Below are 25,104 nucleotides of genomic sequence, written 5' to 3' on the forward strand. Positions count from 1 at the left end.
GGGGATTGAGGCATCAAAGCCACAGGTCACTGGGCATCATCAGGACCAGTTTACCCTGAGAGATTGGGATCCAGAGTGATGAGCGGTATTTTGCTTCATGGAATAGGCTGTACTGGCTGCCTTCTTGTGGTGGACAGCGTTGTGGCCCCCTCCCCAACCCACCCCCATACAAAAAGTATTGGAATCCTACCTCCTGTACCTCTGGATCAAAAGCCAAGAAGTCACTCTGAAAGCTAAGATGCCCTGACCCAAGCCACGGCATAATCAGTGGCCTCAAACACATGTGAAAGTTAGACAATGTAAAAGAAAGACGGAGAAGAAGAAGTTATGCATTTGGCTCATAGTATTGGCAAAGAATGAGGAGACCAAGAGGCAAAATGGGCTAAGAGTTGGGTTGCTAAACTGTAGAGTCAGTAGTTCAACATCACCCGTGGCTCCTGTGCTAGGCCAGGTTGACTAGAGAAGCCAATCCAGACACACTCATATAGGTGTAAGAGAAAGCTTTATATCAAGACGACGTTATATATCAGGAAAACAACCCAGCCCAATCCAGATCAAGTCCTTAAGTCCAATACTAGTCCATAAATCCCTCTTCAAACTCACACAGCCACAAGCAATGATGCAAAATGCAGGAAGATCACAGGCTGGTGGGTGAATAGGCTTGTGGATCCAATGGCGGTGGACGCATCCCCAGGACTCCCACAGGTCTCAGCATGACTTGTCAACAGGAAAGTGAAGGCAGAGAGAGGGTGGGAGGTTCTCAGGACTCTCCTTAAGAGGAGGTCACATCCACAAGGAAGAACCATCGGGCTTTGACCTGATTGTTGGGTTGAATACCATCCCTACACTCAAAGTGACAAGAAATTATGTAACTACCACAGCTTCACGGGAGAAAGAGAACTTTCTACTCTCGTAAAGAGTTACAGTCTTGGAAACCCATGGGGGCAGTTCTACGTTGTCCTATAGGGTCGCTATGCGTCCGTTTGATTTTGGCTCATCTGCAAGAAAACTAAATAGGGTGTGGTCCACTAGAAGAACCGAGGAGTCACCTGACAGGAAGTCCTGCCAGAATTCTCTTTAGACATGGGAATGTCGACTTACATCTCACCGTGGACAGGTCATCAGGAAAGGTTAATCTCTAGAAAGAGGACAACCACGTTTGGTAAAGCAGATCAGTGAAAATGAGGGGAAGCTTCCATGAGATTAGTTGGCACTGTGGCCACCCCTATGGACTCACAGGTAGCAAAGATCACGAAGATGGGCCAAGAGTGGGCAACCCTCTCCCTACTATGTGTAAGGCCACCATGAGTGGGAGCCACCTAGACAGCAACTCACAGCAGCTCGGTGGAGGTTGTCTATCGCAATGTAATTACTGTCCCTAAAGCACCCAATGCACCCAACTCACTCAGTTGAGTTCACACGGGTATAGGTTGGATTCAAGACCTAATCATTTCTGAGCTATGCCAAGAGCCACCCAGCCGTAGAGGTGCGTGCAGACCCAGAAAAAAGAGCGTGCTCTCTGAAAGTCTAGGAACGTGTCGGGTTTCAGCCACGAGAAGCTGAAATAGAAGCCCTCAGTTGATCATGGTTCAGTGCTTGCTGCTAACCAAAAGGTTGGCAGTTCAAACCCACTGGGCAGTTCCACGGGAGAAAGACCTGGTGATCCGTTCCATGGGGACTACCACCAGCAAACCTCCCTGGGGCAGTTCTAGTCTAGTTCATGGGGGTGTGGTGAGTCAGAATCAGCTGGATGCCCCACAAGACAAGCTGAAATAGAACCAGGTTGGCCAAAAAAACCCAAAACTAAGGCCACTTCCATGGAATCCTCACTGACTTCCAAGTGACCCTAGAAGACAGAGTCGAACTGCCCCTGTGGGTTTCTGAGACTGTAACACTCTGCAGAGCTAGAAGACTTCATCTTTCTCCTGTGGGGCGGACCCATGGTTTCCAATTGCCGATCTGCTGGTTAGCAGCCCAACGCATAACCATGAGCTCCACCAGGGAGGGTTCGAGCCGAAAGGTTGGACAGTGGGTTGAATCCATGCAGAGGTGCCTCAGAAAACAGGCCTGGTGCTCTGCTTCTGAAAGGTCCCAGTCGGGGAAAGCTCCCCGAGCATGGTTGTCCTCTGCCCACGTGGGGCTGCCGTGATCTGAGTCCGGAGAGCAACTCACCACCACAGAGGCTAACACAGACAAAGAAGACCTCGACCAGAAGCCGCATCCTGAGTGTGGACCCCCTAACCCCCTAAACTTTGAGGGAAGAAAGCTCTGTTTTTGAGCGCCACCCCCTTCTGGTATCAGTGTTAAATCAGAACTAGAAAACTAATACACGCCCCTACCTCACTCCCCAACCCATGTCTCCTGGGGCACCAAGGACAAGCTATTTGCCCTGAAATCTTGGTCTCAGGGTCTGCGTGGGGGGTAAATCTGGTCTAAGACCCAGTTGGTTCTCCACCAGGCTGGGCCATGTCCGTCCTCCATGATGTCGCCAGAACCCATCCAGTGCCAAGGTGCCAGGGCTGACTCACAGCAAGCCTGTGTGAGAGGATAACTGTGCTCTGTAGAATTAGTCATGCCTGGGTTGTTTTTGGTTTTGGGGTTTTTCAGAAGTAGATTGCCAGGCCTTTCTTCCAAGACACATCTGGGGGGATGTGAACCTCCAAATCTTGCAGTTAGCAGCTGCGTATGTCCACCATTAACAGCCCCCAGGAACTCCTAAGAGGGAGAACAAGAAACCCAAACCCATCACTTGTCTCTCCTGGTGAGCTCATATGGTTGAGTCTAGAACTGAAGGCCATGGGTTTAAAGGGACTGACTTTTCAGAAAGCAAAAGTAGATGATCAGGAAATTCTTCCAAGGTGCATCAGGGTAGACTTGAACCTTCAACCCTTTCAGTTCACATCCACGCATGTTCAATGTTTGCATCACCGTTGGGCTCCCAATGGGCTAAAAGAACCCCAAACAAACAAACAGTTGTCACCAAGCAGACTCTGACATGTGGCAAACATGCGTATGTCAGAGCCGATCTCTGCTTTACACGGGTTTCATGGTCAGTTTTTCAGAAGCAGAGCACCAGGCCTTTACTCTGAGGCACCTCTGGTAGACTTGACCTCCAACCACTTGTTAGCAGCCAAACACTTTCACCACATTCACCACCCGGGGACTAAGTGCTAGGTGGGAGTCCACTCACAAATGCCCCAGGGTCTCACCATGCTTTGGTGGCCATAACGGTGCCAAAGGTGCTGGGCCCTCTCTCCTGTCCTCAGAAGCCCCCAAAGAGGAGGTTCTGCACAGACTGGGAGCTCACTCACTCTGAGCTATAAAAGGCAGTTCCCTGTAGCAGGCCACATAGCCTAGACAGCTGGGCCAGAGCCCCAGGGGCCAGAAAATCTGGATAACCCTTGCAGCCCTGGCTAGGACTCCTGGGGTGTCCCTGGGGCACCAGAGGCCCCCAGCCCCAACAGAAGACGCATGTCTGGCCTCCTCCACCCTGGGCATCAGATTCCACTGCGGGAGCTCCCTGAGCAAGGGGCCAGGCCAAGGAACCGGGGTCTGCCCTACAAGGCCACGGAGCAAGTCAGATACTCCTGAGGGAGGGATCTCTTTCCGGAGACAGTGGTGTCAGACCTGGAATTAGCCACTGCACCTGTGGTGAGGCTGACCCAGGGTCTCTGGGGGCAGCCGGAGAGGTGAGGACTGACCTCTGCAGATCCAGAGTGAGACAGTCAGGGGGTGGGGGGCACAGGGAAGGGGGTTCACAGGATCCCCCTTCACCCTGCTGTAGATGCAGCTGGATCACCTCCCAGCTCTGCCACTCACAAGCTGGGGTGAGCATGGGCAAACTGCTCTGTGCCTCGGTTTCCCCATCTACAAAACAGGGACTGGGGTGCAGCTGGGCCAGGCCGTGGTCTTTTTAATTGCCTCAAATGCTTGATGGGGCAAAGGGAATACAGAGGCACAGTTAGGTTCAAATGATGGTGTTGGCGAAAAATGTGGACTATACCGTGAACTGCCAAAAGAACAAGCAAATGGGTCTCAAAGGGACCCAGCCAGAAGGCTCGGTAGACTCAAGAAATCGAGACTTTGTGCCCCTTCTCAGGAGCCCATCATCAGGAGTGACCAACTGCTAGCAAAAGACACTGTATTTGGTGAAGAAGAGAATGCATGGGATGAGGGACGTTCCTGATGGGCCAGAATGATCAACGGATGCAGGCACGCCGATGATGATGGAGTGGGCACAGGCCTGGGCACTGTGTCCACAAGTTCCCTGTAAGAGGAAGCTCATATTCAGAGCGACTCTGCAGGACAGGGTAGAACTGTCCCTGTGGGTTCCCAAGGCCATGACGCTTCACGGGAGTGGGAAGCCTCATCTTTCTCCCTCTGAGCGGCTGGTGGTTTCGAACTGCTGGCCTTGAAGTTAGCAGCCCAACACCTACTACATCCCCAGGGTTCCCTGTGAGTGGAAACCAACTCCGTGGCAGCGAGTTGAGTTTTGAGAAGGGGAAACTGGCTCCATGGCAACTAAGAAGACCACTCACAAAGTGGGGAGGGGCTGGTTTCTGAGCTGTGTAGACAGAGAAAGGCGGTGGTGAGCTGCCTGGACCTGCTTGGCCGTGTGGCCTGGCAGGTGAGCCTCAACTTCCCAATCTGTACCTCAAAAAAAAAAAAAGCCAAAGTCATTGCCATCAAATCGAGTCATAAGGACCCTGGAGGACAGGGTAGAACTGCCCTTGTGAGTTTCCGAGACTGTAACTCGGGATTAGAAAGCCTCGTCTTTCGCCCAAAGAGTGGCTGGTGGTTACGAACTGACGACCATGTGGATAGCAGCCCAACAGGTAACCACTGGGCTTACCATGAGGGGTCCTCTGATCTGGCTGAGGGGAATAAAGACAAGCGGGTTAGGATTCAGGGCAGGGGGATGGGGTGTCATGAGGGGGCAGTGCTAGCCCAGCTCCAGGCGCTTGGTGAGCGCTCCAGGCAGGCCACGCCGTCTCCCTGTGGGATCCTTCCATCTTCTCCATCTTCATGGGCATTCTTGGAGGCAATTATTCTGTTATCACAAGAGGCAACGGAGTCTAAAGGCAATGTCGGGGGAGGGGTGCTGAGGGAGGCATGCAAGCAGGAGGTCAGCCTGTTCTGTGTGCACTTGTTTAAGCCTGTGCACCAATGGAGGTGAACATCTCATGATGAAGAGGAGGGGCGCTGATTGAGGGGACCCCAAAGATGCCTGGTGGGGCAGGGGGAGCTGGGGACGCTGCATGGTGGCCTGGCCCTGTGTCCTCCCGCAGAACAACAGGGACATAGAAGCTTGTGGCCTCATGCTGGCCCAGGGCACCAGGAAAGCTGCTCAGAGAAGGTGTCACCTGATTTGGACCTTGCAGTGGAAGTTCTCTAGGCAGAAAAGAGTGTGTGTGTGTGTGTGTGTGTGTGTGTGTGTGTAAATGTTATTTGACTTCATTTTATTTAACGAGCATCTTCTGGTTTCCTGTGGAAGAGTCACAGCCTCCAGTCATTCACAATTACTTAATAACAACAGATCATAAATCACCGCCCATCAGTCTGGAGAGAAATGGAGCTTTCTACTCCATAAAGGACTAGTCTGGGAAACTCACAGGGGAAGTTCCAGCCTGTCCTAGAGGGTCGCTCTCAGTTGGCAGAGACTGGACGGCAGTGAGTTTGGTTGGGGTTTGTCAGTCGGTCTGTCGTACTGTGGTGGCTTGTATGTGCCATGATGCTTGAAGCCACGGCACTGGTGTTTCAAACACTGGCATGGTCCTGGTGGACAGGTCTCATAGCTGCTCTCAGGACAGACAGGCGAGGAGGAAAGGTCTGGCGGTATGCTTCCCTGTGGAACTCACAGAACATTGTCCAGTTCAGTGATGGACGCCCCGAGGTGGTGTCTCAATGGCTGAGACAGTGGGGTCCAGCATACCAGTGCTGTGCCCGGGGGCCTCCATGGGTCAGCACTGACTGGATGGCAGCTGAGGGCAACAGCAGTAACCGCCACAGCAAGAGCAGCCGTTCCCAATGTCTTCAGGGCACCCCTTGAGGGCTCGGCCGCTAGACCATCTGCATCTGCTGAGCACACAAGCCAGTGAATGGCCTCTCTGGTGTAGGCTTCTCTGGCGGGGAACTGCAGGTACTGCAGACGGAGGGGCTGCATGTGCAAAGGCCCTGTGGTAGGAGGAGCCACGAGTGGGGGGCGGTGGGGAGAAGCTGGTGTCCTGTGGGTGCACAGAGGCTCTGCTGGTTCTGAGCAGAGGTGGGGGGAGCTCCTCAGATCAACCAGTGGACTGGTTTTGTCTCCCTGGGACCCAAATGGCATGGAAGGGACCCAGGAGGCAGGGAGACGGAGCGAGACAAAGGCCTGGGGGAGCAGAGAGCAGGAGGGAGCCTGAAGGGGGGGGGGCAGAGAGGGAGAGAGATGGAGACAGAGAGAGGAAAATAGAAAATGACAGAGCCACAGAGATGGAGAGAGAGACACACACAATGAGAGTCTAAGGCAAAAACCAAGAGACAGAGAGAGGATGATGATGATGATGATGATAATGGAGACAGAGACACAGAGATGGAGAGAGAGACACAGTGAGAGTCTAAGAGGCAAAAACCAAGAGACAGAGAGAGGAGGAGGAGGATGGAGAGAGACACAGAAATGGAGAGAGGGACACAGTGAGAGTCTAAGAAGCAAAAACCAAGAGACAGAGAGAGGATGATGATGGAGACAGAGACACAGAGCGAGTGATGGAGACAGAGACAGAGAAGATGAAGACAGAGATACACAGAAAGATACTGAGAGAAACCGAGACAGGGAGACGAAGCCCGAGTGACCCACAGAGACGTAGTGACACGGAGAAATGGAGAGAAAGACAGAGGCAGAGACTGTCCTCCTGGGGTAGACTCAGGATGGCAGAGGCAGACTCCCTCCAGAAGTTGGTGAGGGAGACCCAGCGAGACACGGGGAGGGGTGGCAGGAGCTGGGACCCCATCCCTAGAGGCACCCCCAGAGAGCAGGAGGAGGGGGCACAGGGGCCCACACACCCACACAGGACTGTGTCACCAGGTTAAAAATGGAAACGGCTTGGGCCTTTCCATCTTTTTTCTCCCCCCCTTGAAGAAAATCCTAAGTCCAAATAAGGCGAGGGCCGGGGCGGCGGTGAGCCGCCAAGTCAGTGAGGGCGGGCGGGCCGGCGGGCGAGTGGCGGCTGGCCCGGCAGCGGGGCAGGAGGCGGCGCCCACGGAGGTTAAAAGGCCGCTCCTCCAGCCTCGCCTCACACTCGGCCCGCAGCCCCGCCGCAGCCATGGAGGCCATCAAGAAGAAGATGCAGATGCTGAAGCTGGACAAGGAGAACGCCATCGACCGCGCCGAGCAGGCCGAGGCCGACAAGAAGGCCGCCGAGGACAAGTACAAGCAGGTGCGCTGGGACGGCCGGGCGCGGGCCACCTCCCTCTGCGCTGGGGGCCAGAGTGAGGGGACCCACCAGGCAGGAGAGAGGCTGGGCACACCACCAGTGGGGACAGTGGGCGCCGGATGGGAAGGGGAGAGTGTGGTGGGCGGGCATGTGTGCCGGCGACGGACCGGCCGGAGGTGCGTGCACTGTGCACCCTCGTGTGCTTGTGAGTGTAGGTGTGTGTGGTCAACTGGAGGGGAAGAGGACGGACGGAGGGTGGCGGTGACAGGGAGAGCCTGTGCAGGTGTGAAAAAGTGTGTGCACATGTGTGAGCAGAGACGGAGTGTCAGGTTGGTACAGAAGGGAGAGGCTGGGTCCGTGCGCATGTTTGTACCAAATGTGGTGTGGAAGCCATGGTGTGTCGTGTGCATGTCAAGGTCCGTAAATGCTGATGACGGCAGGTGTTGGGCGTGTGTGTCTCAGGGGAGTGTGTTTCTGTTAGCAGGAGTGACCGGGTTGGTGCGGTGTTGGGGTACACATGTGTCGGGGGTGAGTGTGTCAGCACACGGGGTGTGTGTTTCTGTGGGCACATGTCACCTGTTTGGGGGATGGAGCTGAGTGTGTATGTGTGTGTCAAAGTGTGAGTACATGTGCATGTCATGGTTATATGTTTATGTTGGGGGGTCCGTGTGTGAGGGTGTTTATGTGTCAAGTTGGACGTGTGTGTGTTTGTGTGTGTTGATCTGGGTGTGCAGTAGTCAGGGTTGGCATGCATGTTGGAGCGTGTGTGTTGGGTGAGTGTGTGTGACATGTGATGAGTGTTGGACTGGGTGTGTGTTTGACAATTGTATGTCAGGGTGAATGGGTTTCTGTTGGAGCTTGTCGTGTAAGGATGTTTGTGTGTCAGGGTGAGTGTGTGTTGCAGTAGATCTGTGTGTGGTAAATGTGTGTGTGCGTGTTCGATGAGGGCCTGTATGTCAGGGTGAATGAGTCTATGCTAGGGGTGTTTGTGTGTCGGGGGAGCATGTGTGTTGGGGTGGTTTGGGTGTGGTGAGTGTGTGTTTCAGCATGGTGTGTGTGAGTAGGTTGGAGTGGTCTGGGTGATAGGTGTGTGTGTCTTTCTCGGTATGGGGTGAGCGTGTGTGTTGGGGTGGTGTGTGTGTGCGGTAGGTATATGTGTCTCTCAGCAATGGTGAGTGAGTGTATGCATGGTGTGAGCGTGTGTTGGGGTGGACCCGTCTGTGTGAGGGGCTAAGGGGTGGATGTGGGTGATGGATGCAGTGTCTGTGAGCTGTGGTGCATTCTCTGGGTCCGGGAGGGTGGGGCCTGGGGACGAAGTGGGTGGAGAGCTGAGGGTGGGCCTGAGAGCTTTTCGCTGTCCCTGGGGGTGACTCTCCATCCCTGTTGAAGAGGCAGGTAGTCCTCAGAGGTGGCCCTCAGAGGGCAGGTAGACAGGTCCCCACACCTTCCTGGCCCAGAAGCACACACAGTCCCTGGGCCCAGAGCTTGTGGATGAGTCAGGGGCTTTGGCGGATGAGGCTCTCCAGGGAGCTCATGGAGGAGCGGCAGCAGCCAGAAGTCCCGGCTGAACTGATGTCACCTATCCTGGGCCTAGGCAGCTGCAGCAGCCATGGGAGGAGGCAGTGGGTCCTGCCCCGCCCACAGCAACCTATTTCCTGCAGGCTCCCCACCCCCCTGCCCTCAGGTGTGCCCAACTCAGATAAACCTGGGAACACGCACACTGTGGCACCAGTACCCAGCCCAGTCCGGTGCCAGGCCAACCCTCAATCAGGTCCCATACAAATCACAGCTCCGTCCCAGGGACCTCTCTGCGGTGACCCTGAGCTTGGGGCCTGACCCCAGCTGCCTCCCCAGCAGAGTGGGAGGCTTAGGGGTGGCTGTGTAGCTGGACCCCTTGACTTCACACCTGGCGCCTGGCACAGAGTGAGCACACACTCAATGTGGGGCCATCTCCTGCCCCGCCCAACCTCCCCAGTAGGCCTCCCCACCCCCAGGATCCTGGGGGTGCCCAGGTGCCTGTGACACATCCACACAGGCCAGCCCCGCCCCAACACTGCCTGCCACCAGCCCTGCTCCCAGAGCCCCTCCCTGAACCCCTCCTCCATGGGTCCGGAGCCAAAGTTTTTCCTTCCTCATCGGGCCACCCTCACCCTGAGGAACACGCAGCCAGGGATTCTGAGGAAAGCAAGTTTATGCCTCTCGTTCTCACTAAAGTATGAGTGGCTGATAGGCTTTGATTTCCCGAGCCAGCTAAGTGTACGGAAGAAAATATTCCTCAAAAGCCAGCTGGGTCACCGCGGAGATGCCTTTTCCAGCTGTTTTTCCGTCCGTTCCTCCGTCACAAGGCTGCCCACTGAGGCCGATTGAGCTAAAAGCCTGGCTGGATCCACCTCTAGTCCTGACTCGGGGCATATTCTCTGAGCCCCGTAGTTTTCTCATCTGTGAAATGGGGGCAGAGGATGCCTTCTGAGAGCCAGCGTGGAACTCAAGACCCCCACATCCCAGCCCCAACCAAGATGGCCAGTCCTGGCAGTCTTGGCTCAGAAGCAAGGCTCTCAGACTCGGATGGCCAGACTCGGACTCACAGCAACCCTCAAGGATGGGGCAGAACTGCCCCGGTGGGTTTCCAAGACTGTGACTCTTGGCAGGAGCAGAAAGCCTTATCTTTTCCACAGTGCAGCTGTGGGTTCCAAACCGCTGACCTTGCAGTTAGCAACTCAATGCGGAACCACTACAAGCCACCAGATCTCTCAGGAAACAAGGACTCAGCCTAGCCAGGACCCAATGTACATGGCGGGCAGGCAGCATGGTCTAGAGGCCAGCCTGCCCCAAGGGCAAGCAGTGATATCCTGTGCAGTGTGAGAACAGGACAGGGAAGCCCACAGCCTCCCTTCCTGCTGCTCCCCTCCCAGGGCAGTGACATCCGCCACTCCTGGCCTTTGACCCCACATCCTGCCTCAGCCCTGCCCCAAGGCTCCATTTGCAGGGACCAAGGGGTTGGGTCCCTTCCCTCCGGACCATTTCATAGATGGAGAAACTGAGGTCCAAAGGAAGGTGACTGGCCTGACCTCCCAGCACCGGGCCCAGGCTCCGCCTTCCAGGCTAGCTTCTTCACCCCCTTGGAATGCAGACAGACGCTGACAGGAACCTGATTCATGCCACTCTTCCTTATCCTCATACCTGGCGGACTTCCACCCAAGGATTTGGGGTGGGGCATGTATTCATTCCCCAAACTTCCCCTCGGCTCCTGCTGTGACAGACCTGGCCCTGTGCTGGCTGATACTGGGGCTCAGAGTGACCTGAGCCCCAGGCCCAACCTCAGAAGAGTGCCCAGGTTAGGACAGACAGACACACAGATGCCCCAGCCTCAACAGCCAAAATGAGGGCAGTGGGCAACTCTGCACAATAGTGAGGTCTCTTCTCAGGGCAGGGAGTGTGAGGGCTGAGGTGTCCAGGGTGAGTAGGAGACCCCCATCTCAGCAGAAGGTGGGGAGCAGTGGACATGGCAGGTGTAGTGCTCAGACAAACCCGGCTCTGGAGTCAGTCTGTCAGGGGAACAGCTCCCTAATCTTCGTGACCTTGGGCAAGCCCCACCCCTTCTGGGGTTCAGTGTACGCTGCTATCACACAGGGGCTTTACGGTGACTGTTGTCAATGTTGGTAGCTTGAAGCTCCCTGGCAGCACCACAGAAGAAAGGCCTGGCAATCCATTTCTGTGGTTTCCAGCCCCAAATACACCGGGTTGCCATGGAGTTGGAATCGACTAGAGGGCGATGCGTTTAGTTTGGGCACCTTCAAAATGCTCCGCAGGCCTCTCTCACCCCTGTGCCCCTGTCCAAATGAGGCTGAAAAAAGTTTTCAAGACACCAATACAAAACCCTTTCCAGCTGACACTGAACATTTTGCTCGCCCTCTTCCTGGTTCTGCGTGCTGTGCCAGGTACCCAGTCAGTGCCAGGTGACTGCCACACCCCACAGGTCTGGGAGGAAGCCAGGTGGCTCCAGAGGCGTCAGCTGGCCTGTGACCACCTGTAAGAAGGCTGGCTCATGTCCCGGGTGAGGCCAGAGTTCAGAGAAGGCTGCATTCTGCAGAAACAGACCAGAAAAACGCACAAGATCCAGGAGGGATGGGGAGGCCAGCTCCAAGTCTCCCTGCCTGGATGTCAGTGTCGGGCTTTGTAGATTCAGATTGTGGTCTGAGATGCCTCACTCTCTCCCTGGCTGGGCCCTGCCACCTCCCTTGACCACCGTGGACAGTCTGGAACAAGAGGATGAGTGGCCTTCGGGACCTTGTGACCGGCCAGTCCTCCCTCCCTCTCCACAACACCTCAGCCAGGGACCATCATAGGACACCTCCATAACTTCAGTTGAATCCCCATCCCCATCTGGTTGCCACTCGTGCCCCCTCCTCTAGCTCAGGACACTTGGCAGGGACAAGATGCCCAGGCAGGTACATTTTTAAGAATTTGTACTGATACATGCACAGTCCCACAGCACTGGTACCTTAACCCGGAACATTGCACCTGGCCCATTCTGCATATTTCACATGAATGTGCAACCCAGACCTAGAACTTGGTTTACAGCAATGGGAGCTGCAGGCCTTAGGGCACAGCCCTTGGACAGGGGGTGCGGAGTGGCCTCGGGGGGTGGAGGGAGGATAAGAAGCAAGGAAAGAAAGGAAGGGGGCAGGAGAGCAGGCCTGAGGTGAGCGATGGGCCAGGCACTGATATGCAGAGTGATCTAGGGAAAGTTGCCTCACCTCTCTGGGTCTCCAGCTGAGGAGAGTGAAGGGGGAAGATTGAGGACCTGTCCACCTTGGAGGACCAGGGGTCAAACCACCAGACAAGCTAGAGCAGGGTTGAGCCAGGCTCCAGCTCTGAGCTGAACTTGACTGCACACACACACACACACACACACACACACACACACCTACCTCAGCTGACCCTTGACCTGTGAGGTGGGGGCTTGGGAGGGATGGAGCGTTCTGGGGTCTGGAATCTGTATCCCCCAGGGCTGAACTTCTAAGCTCGCTGTCATCCAGGCCATTCCAACTCACTGCGACCCTATAGGGCAGGGTACAACTGCTCCTGTGGGTTTCAGAGGCTGGAAGGCTTTATGGGTTTTGAACTGCGGACCTTGCTGTTAGCAGCCAAACCCCTAACCTGCCTGCCACCAGGGGTTCTCAAAGGAGGGTGAAATGGGTAGTGGATCAGACTTGGAGACGACAGAGAAGATGAAACATCTGGGGGGGGGGAGTGACATTTTATTCAAATGCAGGCAAATGTGCAAGAATTTAACAGATTTCACCAGCGCCTATAAGGAACATGGACTTTGGGGTGGGGGCGGAATCACTTTTAGCTAGGTCCCCAAAGTTCTCCACTGGGGCTCTGAGCACCATACCCCTTGGAGTATTTAGCTGAGACCATCTGAGAATTAAGGAGCCCTGGCGGCAGCATAGTGGTTGCAGCATGTTGGGTTGCTAACGGTAAGGTTAGCGGTTCAAAGCCACCACTAGCGCCGAGGGAGAACGTTTAGCTTTCTACTCAGAAATTCACAAGGGATGTCCTACTCTGCCCTATAAGGTCACTCTTGAGTCACAGTCGACTTGATGGCAGTGAGTTTGGTTTTGAATCTGAGAATCAATGCCAAAGGGCAATGGGGAGCCTTCCCCCCACCCCTATAAAAAACAAACTCTCACTGCCATCAAGTTGATTCTGACTCAGAGTGACCTTATAGGACAGAGTAGAACAGCCCTGTGAATTTCTGAGGTTATACATCCTTATAGGAGTAGAAAGCGTCACCTTTCTCCCACCGGGCTACCAGTGCTTTTGAACTGCTGACCTTGTAGTTAGCACCCCAACATATAGCCCACTCTGCTACCAGGGCTCCATATGGGGAGCGTTCCAAAATCTGGGAAGTGTTGGACTAACTGCAAGGTTAGTGGGTCAAATCCACTTAGTGATTCCTCGGGAGACGGATGAAACCATCTGTTCCCATTAAGATTTAATACCCTATACACGGTCGCTGTGAGTCGGGATCGACTCGATGGCAGCTGGATATGGTTATATCATCTCTTTGGCTGTGTGTGTGTGTGTAGAGAAGAGAGGGCCCACAGTGGGAGAGCCTGGGGATGGGAGTGGGAGAGGGTTCGGGCTCAGGTGAGACCCCTTTTCCACTAAACCCAGGGTCATAAAGAGGGTGTATTCCTGAAACTGGGATGCAAACTTTAACATATTTTTCTGGGAAATGTGTGGGAACATCTATCCGCTGCCCAAAAGCAGTTCTCAATTGTACAAGGACATGAAAAAACAAACAAACTCACTGGCAGAAAATCGATGCTGACAGGATCGGTAGAAGGGGCTCTGTGAGTTTCCAAGACTAACTCTTTATGGGAATAGAAAGCCTTGTTTTCCATGGAGCAGCTGGTGGTTTTGTACCACCGACCTTGCAGTTAGCAGCCCACGAGGAATCCCTACACCACCAGGGTATGAGAGACACGCAGAGGGAAGAAGCCCTGGCACCCAGGCCAGAGCTGCAGGGAGGATGGAGACTTTTAAACTAATATTGTTACTGTTGTTAGCTATCACTGAGTCAGTTACAATTCATGGTGATGATGTATGTTACACTGGAGTGTGAACTATTTGAAAGAGTTTTTTAAAAAACATTTTATTAGGGGCTCATACAACTCTTATCACAATCCATACATATACATACATCAATTGTATAAAGCACATCTGCACATTCTTTGCCCTAATCATTTTCTTTTTTTTCTCCTCTTTTCTTTTTTTACATTTTATTAGGGGCTCATACAAGTCTTATCACAATTCATACATATACATACATCAATTGTATAAAGCACATTCGCACATTCCCTGCCCCAATCATTCTCAAAGCATTTGCTCTCCACTTAAGCCCTTTGCATCAGGTCCTCTTTTTTTCCCCCTCCCTCCAAGAGTTTGTTTTTTTTCTTTTACGCCATAGAGTTTTTATGGAAACAGATTGTCAGGTCTTTCTTCCACATTACTTCTGGGTGAGGTTGAACTGCTAAAGGTTGACAGACAGTTGGGCACAAACCATCTGTGCTACCTAGGGACCTTGAAGATAATGTTAACAGGTAGCAATTTCAAGGCTACATACTACTGTGGGTCCTGGTAATACAGTGGTTAAAATCCACTTGTCTACTAACCCAAAGGTTGGGTGTTCAAACCCACCAGATGCTCTGAGAGAGAAAGATGGGGCAGTCTGCTTCTCTAAAGACTTACAGCCTTAAAAGCCTTTTGAGCCATTCAACTGAATCCGAGTGTGGTCGCTGAGCTGGAATCAACTTGACTTCAGGGCCTTGGGTTTTGGACATAGAGTGGCCTACTGACCCCAAGGTCGGGTAAAGTCAGCAGTTAGAATGCACCAGCAGCTTGGAAGAAAACAGAAAGAGCAGGAAGAGCAGGCTTTCTGCCTTGATAAATGTTTATGGTCTTGGGAACCTGAGGGAGCAGTTCTAGTCTGCCCAATAGGGTGACTATGATGGCCTTGGGTGCTGGGGTTATTATAAGGAGACCTGGTAGCCCAACAGCTAAGTGCTCGGTTGCTGTGGGGAAGGTTGTTAGTTGGAACCCACCCACTGCCTCCTTAGGAGAGGCGACACAGCATGAGCTGCTTCCGTAAAAAATCAGCCAAGAAAACTTTAGGGAGCAAGAGTCACTGTGAGTGGAGTTGGCTTGATTAACTATAAGAACTAACAATCTATGTACAGTCCCTAGGGCATGCCAATGGGTGGGTATTTGACTATGAAATGAAAGGTGGGTAGTTCAAAACCACCTAGAGGAAGCTAGGAAGTAAGGCCTGGCAAGCTCTGGGGAATGCCGGTCTACCCTGCACACTTGAGGTCGCCAGGAGTTGGAAGCCCTGGAGAAGCAGTTGCCAACAACACGTTTACTGCCACCCCTATTTTACAGGCCAGGAGCAGTGAATGCACGGGCCACCTCTGCACCTCGGGGAAGTGGCCCCGAGCTGACCCATGCCCCCATCTGTCCCCAGGTGGAGGAGGAGCTGACGCATCTCCAGAAGAAGCTGAAGGGGACAGAGGACGAGCTGGACAAGTACTCGGAGGACCTGAAGGATGCTCAGGAGAAGCTGGAGCTGACCGAGAAGAAAGCCTCCGACGTACGTGTGCAGTAATGGGCGCGCAGGCGCACGCGCGCGCGGCAGGGTCACCAGGGTCCGGCCGGGAGGGCGTGCATGCCCGAGGGAAAGGAGGAGCCTTCCTGGCGCTTTCTCCAAATATGTCCCGAATCGGGGCCTTCTCCAGCAGCTGCGGCCAGCGGTGCAGACGTCAGGCCCGCCCCCGCGGTGTGACGTCGCCCCGGCCGCGCTGACCTCACCCCGACGGCGGCCGGGCCGGGGGCGGGGACGGGCGGGGGCAGCCGGTGTAGCAAAGGCCCGGGCCGCGGTGCTGCAGCATTGCTGAGCCCAGCCTGCGCCCCGCCGTGTCCCGCCATGGCCGGCCTCAACTCTCTGGAGGCGGTGAAGCGCAAGATCCAGGCCCTGCAGCAGCAGGCGGATGAGGCGGAGGACCGCGCGCAGGGCCTGCAGCGGGAGCTGGACGGCGAACGCGAGCGACGAGAGAAAGTGAGGGGCTCCCAGCATCCCCGTGCTGACCCTCCTGGGCCCGCGGCTCACCACCCGCTCCCCGGCCCTGCCATCCTACCATCCCACCCCACCCCACCCCACCCCAGGCGCCTCCATCCCCCGGGACCTGGCCCTAGACCTGGGGATCCCAGCCAGGCACACCCTTCCCAGCCTCTTCCCAGCCCTGCGTTCCCTGCCCGGCGCCTCCCAGACCTGGACCCCCCTGGCTGCCCCGGGCCCCCCCACGGGCCACCCCTGAGCTCCTTCCTTGGAGCCTTACACCCCTCCCCGCTCCCAGCCCCCAGCCTTGCACCCCGAGTCCCCCACCTGGGACCTGCCTGCCTAGCTCTCTTTGAAACCTCTCTTTGCGCCCCCCCGCGGCACCCTAACGCTTTATCTGGTCCTCCATTTCCCTTTCCCAGGAACCCCAACCCTCTGCGCCCCCCCCACCCCGCCGATCCAGCTCTAGGTCCCCTGCTCTCAGCCTTTCCTTCCCCCTGGCGCCCCTCCTTTCTTTCTTTCTCCCGGTGCCACCCAGTTCCTGCCCTCCCTGCCCGCCACTCGCTGGGATCCCTTGCTTTCAGATCCTGCCGACCCCCAGTCCCCCCGCCGCCCACCGAGGCCTCAGCAAGGCCCTTCAGCCCGTAGCCCGAGCAGGGGGCGCCCCGCACCCAGCCAGGCAGGGCGGGGCCGGGTGGGCCAGTAGGGGGGATGGGGGGAGGGGTGGGATACGCGATCGATCGGGGTAGGGGCACGCTCTAAGCACGGGTGGGCGCCCCGCCTGGCCCAGGGTGCAAATTCGAGGCCGGAGGGGGATGTGGAACTCCCCTTGGGTGCGGCGGGGCGCCCAGGGGCGGCTCACTGGCTGGCTTTCCCGCTCAGATCCACTCCCGCCGAACTTTCCCAGGGCGCGGCGGCGGCGGCGACGACGTGTCTCTCCCGGGCGGGCGGGCGGGCCGGCGGAAGTGCTGCCCCAGCCGCTGGCCTGCCCCTCCCGGCCAGGCCGGGCGCGAGCGCTTAGGGCGTGATGTTATCTAACTTGGAATCCTCTCTCCACATACTTTGGGTGCTTTCTGTGACCTGCGCCACAGGCTGGGAGGCCTGAGACTGAAAGGAGGGGTCTCAACTGCCCCTTAACACCGCCTCTTGAGACAGGGTGGCCCCACCTGTGCTCGGTAGACACCTGGCTTCTAGTCCCGTCTCACCTAGAACCCCACTCTGGCTATGTACTTGTCCCCCCACCCCTGTAAAACCATCGGCAAGGACCCCGGCGTGGAGGCAGGCACATAGTAGGTACTCCGCCTGTGTCTTTGTCCTCTCCCTTTATCTTCCTGGGGAGTTCTCAGCTCTTTTTGTGGACATGCACAGATGTGGGGGCGATTCGTGTAGTGGGTGCTCCCTAGACTGTGAACGGGGCAGTCTCGAAATGGAGAATGGGCAAGGTTTTAAAGGATGGATAAGCGTTTGCTGGGATAGGGCCCTCCCAGTACAAAGAAAGGCTCCGAGGCAAGGATGTTGGGGGGTGGGGTGGGGGCTGGGCGAGGGGTCCTGAAAGGGAAAAGAGTTGCTGGGATCTGTAGGCAAGATCTTGGGGAGAACTCGCTCGGCCAGGGCCGTCCCCCCACTCACAGTGCTGGGCCGCTGAATTCGATGGGGCTGCCTGGGCCAGGAGAGGCACTCAGTGCGGGCCTCACACAGTAGCTGCTTTGGCCTCTTGCTCGGAACCTCTTGTCTGATCTCCTCCCAAGTCGTGTCGCTGGAGGACAATTACTTCTGCTTTAAAAATGGCCTTCTGTGGTGTGCCAAGACTCAGTAACAGGGCAGGCCAATTGGTTGGGAAGATGTGTTTGGAAAGTTGAGGGCTCTTTAAAACTTCCTTCTACAAAGCATGCTTCCCGTGGGCAGGAGACTGGGAGCTGGAGAGGGCCTCTGGGGAGAGGAACCAAGCCTAGAGTGGGGGGGGGGGGTGGAGGGGGGCAGGGGAGCCTCTCAGAGGCAGGCTTCTGGGGCAGCCGCCCAACAGCTGGTTTCATTTAGATTTTTGTGTGATTAACCGACATCTTCCTGTTTCTTTGCCACATGTATCTAGAGTCTCTTTTACCTTATAAGGGAAATCCTTTGTAGCCTGTGGAAGGCTTTGATTGCAGGAAGAGGTGGAGCCCGACATGACTAGCAGTGACAAGCATTTTTTTTTTCCCAAAAACGCTTATATGTATGTGTACACATACTCACTGCCATGGGTTTGATCTCCCCGCACAGCAAATCCTATGTAAAGTTTCCAAGTCTCTGGATTTTTATAGGAACACACAGCCTCCTCTTGCTCCATCGGAGCAACCGATGGGTTTTGAACCGCCAACTCAATCTAGAGCACCGCCTAGGCTGCTTACTGCAAAATATGTAACATAGGTACAGGTGCCCAAAGGTGTCCAGTTCAAGCCCACCCTGTGAGGCCTGGTGATCTGCTTCTGAAAGGTAACCCCCTAGGCGTCTACTCTGCACACGTGGGGTCAGAAGGCAGCACCTGCCAGCATGTGTACCGTAACCTGTGTACAACAGAAGCCCCGCAAGAAGCTTTCGGACGTGGAAAACAAGGTCATCCCCTGGAGGTCTGGCACTCACAGATCCTACTGTCCACATCCCTGGACACACCCACACACGGACACACACATAAACGGGCTCAAACAAGGAGGTTTCCAAATGTTTGTGGGAATTTTCCATTATTTGCCCATTCTGTTTTTCCGTGACTTTTTTTTTTTTTCACTCCCCTGGGAGTGTAGGTCTGTATCTCTGGTCTCTCTTGATTCTAGGCAATTGTAGATATGCAAAAAGCAGAGTTGGCTAAGATCTAGCATTTCCTACAAAAGAGAGGAAGGGGGGATTGCTCACTATTTTTCAAAGATAAACTCATGAATCGAGCAGGGCAGTGTTTGATCTTAAGCATCAATTTCTTGACTGCTGATGGGCACAAGGTTTCTCTTTGGTGCGATTCAACGTGTTCCGAATTAGATCGTGGCTCGGCTAGACACTCTTGTGGCTCTGAAAAACCATTGAGAGAAGCAATAAAAAGTCCCGCCCCAGTTGCTGAAGATGAATGGGCTGACTGAAAGATCCTGTGATTGAAAAAAAAAACCCAATACAAAAACCAAAGGTGCCCAGTCATCAGAGGGAGGACTTGAGGGATACGTCTTATTTGCTGGTCAGTGTTGTATTTTGTTCTGAATTATGGGTGATAGATGGATAACTAAACAGTTGCCATTTCGGCAATCTTTACATGGATAGTTCAGCGACATTAAATATATCCGGTGTGTGGTTCAAGGAGGTCTGCTGGTGCAGTGGGTTCCATGTTGGGCTGCAGGGTTAGCGGTTCAAAACCACCAGTCACTCCGTAGGAGAAAGATGAGGCTTTCTGTTCTTACAAAGATTTACAGGCTTGGAAACCCACAGGGGCAGTTCTCCTCTGTCCTAAAGGATCATTCGGCATCAAATCAACTCGAGGGCAGTGAGTTAGTTCTGTTTTTATCAAGTGTCTCCTAGGCATTGCCAGTGGTTTTAATGCTTCTCCAAATGGATGTTTTAGAAAAGTTGTGATCCCTAACCCCTGTGGCAGTCTGTCTGTCTGTCTCTAGAACTCTCGGACTAAGAAGTTTCATGCTCATTTTATTACTTTTTTTTCCTGGCTGTAAACTCAGTGTGCCCTCCCCCAGTTCAGAGAGTTTTCTTTGTTCTGGTATGAAGAAGATTGTGTGGCTTCAGAGGTCCCTGCGTGCTATAAATGTTTTTTGTTCAACTACTGGCTGATGTGAAGGTTGGCAGCTTAAACCCGCCCAGTGCTGCTGTAAGGAGTCCTGGTGGCATAGTGGTTACGAGTTTGACTGCGATCCCAAGGGTGAGCAGTTTGAAACCACCAGACACTCTGTGGGAGAAAGGCAAGGTTTTCCACTCCTATGAAGAGTACAGACTCAGGAACTCGCCAGGGCAGCTCTCCCTGTCCTATAGGGTGGGTCATTAAGTTCGCATCAACTCGATGGCAGCGAGTGAGAGAAAGGTGCAGTGGAAGAAAGTACTGGCAATCTGCTGCCCTAAAGATTGACTGACCTCCACACCTCAGTGGATTTACACTCATGGGGTTCCCTGAGTCAGACTCAACTCCGTGGCAATTGGTTTGGGGCTCTTTGGGGGCATATATCGAGTTCAGCCCCCCACCCTTCCATGGTCATCCTCCCAGCAGAGAGGGGAAAGGCTCAGAGAGGGGAAGCCTTCTGGCCCAAGTCCCCTGCCTTAAAGTGGGTGAAAGCATCTTAGAAAGCCATCACCACCATTCAGACACCTTCTCTACCTGAAGTCGAGTTTTCGCTCCCTTGCAGACCTGTTGTTGGTCCCCCTGCCTGCCCTACAGTTTACTGAGACATCTGCGGGGTTTGATTTTTGGGTTTTTTTGTTTTGTTTTTTGCGTTGTGGCGTGTTCAATAGTCTGACGAACCATTCAGTGGCATCAGTTGTACTTTTCTGTTTCTCCCCTGATTGTTCTCCTGCCATGAATGTAAACTCACCCTCCTTCTACCAGCAAGGACTCTCTCTAGCCCCCCTCCCACCTCTGAAGACCACCAACCACCCTTGGTTTCTATAACATCCTGCTATGGGGTCAATTCTGACCCTCTAGGACAGAGCAGAACCGCCCCCGTGGCTTTCCAAGGCTGTAACTCTTCATGGGAGCAGAAAGCCGCATCTTGCTCCCACGGAGCACCTGGTGGTTTTAAACTGCTGACCTTGTGGTTAGCAACCCAACCCGTCAGCCCAGTACACCGCCTGGGCTCCTTGTACATCTTGGCCTATTGTGAACTGAGATCGTACCAGGTTTGCTCAGCACGATGCTTTCCAGGTTCATCCGGGTAGGGCGTGCACGAGGGCTCCGTTTCTCTTGCTGGCCAAGTAGTATTCCATTGTGTAGATGGACACTGAAGTCCTCACGCTGCTGTAAACACCGGTGCACGGGTTTCTGTGTACGGTCCTGCTTGCCCGTCCCCTGGGCAGACACCTGGGGGAGGGTGGCTGGGTCGGCGTTCCAGCTGTTTGAGGAGCTACCAAACTGTTTGCCCAGCGGCTACCCCACTGACCTTCCTCCCATCAGCAGTAGATGAGCCTCCGGTTTCTCCACAACCTCACCCACACCGGTTTTCCATCCCTTGGTTTTTGGTTTTATTTATGGAATGTGGCCTTTCTAACAGGAGTCAGGGGGGTATCTCCGTTCGGCGAGGCTACCTTAGTCTTTAAAACACTTTTTACCAGGCAACGATGTCTTCCCTAACTAGTTTTACTTTTATGAAAATCGACACAGCAAAACATAAGGGGCCTTCAGAAAGCTCATAGGGAAATCCCTTTCTTTATCTCTGCATTCCACTTTTACATGCACTTTTTGAAGCCCCTTCCACACCAGTTCTAGGAGCCCCGGTGGTGTAGTTGTTATGCGCGTTGGGCTGCGATCTGCATGGCCAGCAGTTTGAAACCACCAGCAGCTCCGAGGGAGGAAGACTGGACTTTCTACTCCCGTAAACAGTTACAGTCTCGGAAACCCATGAGGAGTCACTGAGTCAGCACTGGCTTGATGGCAGTGAGTTTGGTTTGGGTTTGCTCAACAGTTAGCCAGTCTACATGTACGGTTTGGCGCCGTCATTGGCTGCCTTCTTTAGGCTGTGCCTCAGTATCTTTTTCTGTCATTTCACCATCATTAGCACAAACTAACTGCCCCCTGAGCGTCCCGTCTAGCTTCTCAAGCTGCTGTCCTCAGTGTGGTCCCCGGGAAGATCATTCTTTTAAAGCACACAGTGCTCGAGGCAGACATTCTTGGAAACGCTCAATGGTTGTGGGTTTGGTTTGCTGACACCTTCAGGGGAGTTTCGGCATCAGGCATAGAGATTTCCTTGCAGCAACAGTGGCTAGGGGCTCCTCCAGGACCGGTCGCTCTGGAGAGTCTGGGTTTTATGAGTCTTTGTGGCTCTTGTCTACATTCCCTCCTTTTGATCAGGATTTTCTACAGGCTGCGGCTCCATGCCCTTCAGGTAACCCCGCAGCAGGGTGAGCTGGGTCACCAGTGGGCTTGCTCTCTAGGAACCAGCAATAGTCTGTGTGCTGTATCTTTGCCACGGTCCTTACCACGTGGGTCCTTACACGTGGGTCCTTCACGGGTTGCTAGAGAGGCCGGCGCTCTAGTTTCGGAGCTCATGATTGGAGCTCATCTCTTTCCTGATGTCGACCTGACCCCCCATCCTGTGCTGCAACGCACCCCTTTTGTTGTTAAGTGACATACGCCCCCATCTGGGGGGACCACGCTAGTAGCAATTTCCATTCCAGCTCCCGACAGGAGTGCGAGTGCCTTACTGCCTGGGTTCCTGGGTGGGCTTCGGTGGGAGAGTGGCATCGCCGAGGAAAGGGTACGGCGTTTGTGTTCCTGCCGCTGGCTGTTCTGTTCCTTTCTTAACCTGGCCGCCCTCTGTCCACTTCCCACCCTGCAGGCCGAAGGCGATGTGGCAGCTCTCAACCGTCGTATCCAGCTGGTGGAGGAGGAGCTGGACAGGGCCCAGGAACGCCTGGCCACAGCCCTGCAGAAGCTGGAGGAGGCCGAGAAGGCGGCGGATGAGAGTGAGAGGTGAGGATGCTCCCGACCCAGTGTTGGCTCCCGGGAAATGAGGGTCAGGCGGCTGGGGTGGACCTTGGTGAGATCTGCATTGTGCGTGCGCATACGCAGGTTGTCTTCAAGGCACCGTTTGGACCCAAGGAGCCCCCATGCGACTGGGATAGGGATCCCGCCCAGCGGCACCAACCCTTGGGTCCGTTGAGTTTGGTCGGATCGCACACATGAGACATAGACACGGTGCAGTGGTTGTATTGACTCACAGACAACCGGCAAGAATGGAAACTCATTTTCTCACAGGGCGGGAGGCTGGGCCATCTGAATTACGTGCACCAGCTCTGGGGGTTAAGGAGCCCTTGTGGCATAGGGGGTATGAGTTGGGCTGCTAAGCACAAGGTCAGCAGTTCAAACCTACCAGCTGCTCCGAGGTAGGAAAATGAGGCTTTCTGCTCCCGGACAGATGTATAACCTCAGAAACCCAAGGGGGCAGTTCTACTGCCCTCTAGGGTCACGGTGAGTCAATTGACTCGATGGCAGTGGGTGCGGTTTTGACTTTTGGCTCTGGGGGAAGGTGCTCCGCCTGTCCCTTTCAGCTTCTCTCCCTTGGCACCTTGGTGATCACCAGGAGTCACTCTACTTTCCCTGCACAGGCTCTCTTGTCTCTGCCTAAGCTGTGCCTTTTATGTCTCAAACGTGACTGGATTTAGGACCCACCCTACACAGACATGGTCTCACCCACCTTGGTGGTATGGTAGGTGAGATGTTGGGCTGCGAACCACAAGGTCAGCAGTTTGAAGCCACCAGCTGCTCTGCGGAAGAAAGACGAGGGTTATGAGTTCCTGTCTGGGAAACCCACAGGGGCAGCCCTACCCTGTCCCCTGGGGTCACTCTGAGTCAGAATCGACCCCATAGCTGTGAGGGAGAACATAGCCAATGTGTTCCACATACCACCTATCCACAGATAACAAGGTTAGGATTTACAGTACGTATTCGAAGGGGCACCATAGTGCTCAGCTGCTGAGGCAAAGGCTGGTGGTTTAAATCCTCTAATTGCCCCCATAAAGACTGCAGTTTTGCCAACCCAGTGGGGCAGTTCCACTCTGTCCCATAGGATCACTAGGAGGGTCAGTCCACTCAGCGATCACACCAGACATTCAGTCCCGATCAGGGACGCGAGGCTGGCGGCACTCCCCCGCCTACAGCCGGATGCTCCCTCCGGGCAGCAGCCTACTCTCTGGCACTCCGTGACGTGGGCACCGCAGGGTGGAGGTCGACTGTGATTCTCAGGGCACAGGGTTCATGGCTCAGCCACATGGGGTGATGGCGATCACTGGGTTTCTGCCATGTGACTCCACCAGGATCCTCGTTGGTCCATCCAGCTCAGTTCTCTGCAGGAAGGCCCTCTCCATCTGCTCTGGGGGAAGGACCTTGTCTCTGAGTTTCTGTATACCGGGACTTGCTCAGTTCCTTGGTGATCTCCCCTAGCAGCGCTCTTCCCCTCTGGGCCGAGCCCAACCCTGCTTGCTTTATAACCCACAAGTGATTAGATCTAGGACCCGCCCTGCCCTGATAGAACCCTCATGGGCCCAGAGGGCTACACCCTTCCCTCACAGAGCAGCTGGTGGGCTTGTACCACTGACTTTCAGCCCACAGTCAGCCAGGCTTCCTTCTGCCGGCAGATGGGGGAGGGTTTATGGAAGAGCTGGGACAGGGACCCAATGGAGGCTTCCGCCCTGTGGTAGAGGGAGGTGACAGCAGCCCAGAGAGCCTATGAAGGTCCCAGGCCCGGGGAGCTCACGGCTGTGCCTAGCTGCTGGTCCTGTTCGCAGTCAGCCCAGCCAGATGTCGCACCTTCAAGGAGGCTCCAATGGCAGGGAGCTGGGCAGGCCACACACTGCTCTGCACAGGACCCCCCAGAGACCTTCGGTGACACCTGTGTTGGAGATGGCTGTGTTTTGATAGGTTCTTGGGTGCCGCAGATGGTTTGGGCTCTTCTGATAACCTAAAGGTTGGCGGTTCAAACCCACCTGCAGAAAGAAGCGACCTGATCCAGTTCCATTAAGAACCACAGCCCAGAAAGCCCTATGGAGCGGTTCGACACTGTAGCAAACGCCTGGGGTCACCGGGGGGTGGGTGGTGGTGGAATGGATTAGATGGTAACGAGTTTGAAGTGTTTGTCCTGGTGTTGGGTGTTGGGGGTTTCCAGGTGATTGGTAGAAGGAGATCTAGACTTGGAACTGGAAGGCCCAGATTCATGGCTTCCCCTGCGCCCTACCAGAGGAGTACCATGGTGGGGGGTGGGGGGTTGGAGGGACCTCTGTGTGTGCCGGGGCCGGCCTGAGGGTGTGTGGACAGCTGAGAGTGGTGTGATGATGGCTCCAAGTGTGCGTCCCTGTGTTCTGAGCAACCGCCACACGTGCTGACATGGGAGCCTGGCTCAGCCT

General features: G+C 54.8%; 1 protein-coding gene across 2 annotated transcripts in view; it reads left to right on the forward strand.

The window, feature by feature from the left end:
- Nucleotides 1–7,256: 7,256 nt before the first annotated feature.
- The window catches only part of TPM4 (tropomyosin 4), a 33,169-nt gene continuing 15,321 nt past the window's right edge, over nt 7,257–25,104 (forward strand). Inside the window, exons 1-3 of one of the 2 annotated variants that reach the window (XM_075548469.1) lie at nt 7,257–7,412; nt 15,442–15,567; nt 22,542–22,675. In XM_075548469.1, the coding sequence (XP_075404584.1) occupies nt 7,299–7,412; nt 15,442–15,567; nt 22,542–22,675 (374 nt within the window). In that variant the 5' untranslated portion in view covers nt 7,257–7,298. Of the gene's footprint in view, nt 7,413–15,441; nt 15,568–15,811; nt 16,033–22,541; nt 22,676–25,104 lie in introns of those variants that run through there. The other variant, XM_075548475.1, reaches the window with a different exon arrangement.

The sequence above is a fragment of the Tenrec ecaudatus genome, chromosome 1 (genome assembly GCF_050624435.1).
Source record: "Tenrec ecaudatus isolate mTenEca1 chromosome 1, mTenEca1.hap1, whole genome shotgun sequence".
NCBI lineage: Eukaryota > Metazoa > Chordata > Mammalia > Afrosoricida > Tenrecidae > Tenrec > Tenrec ecaudatus.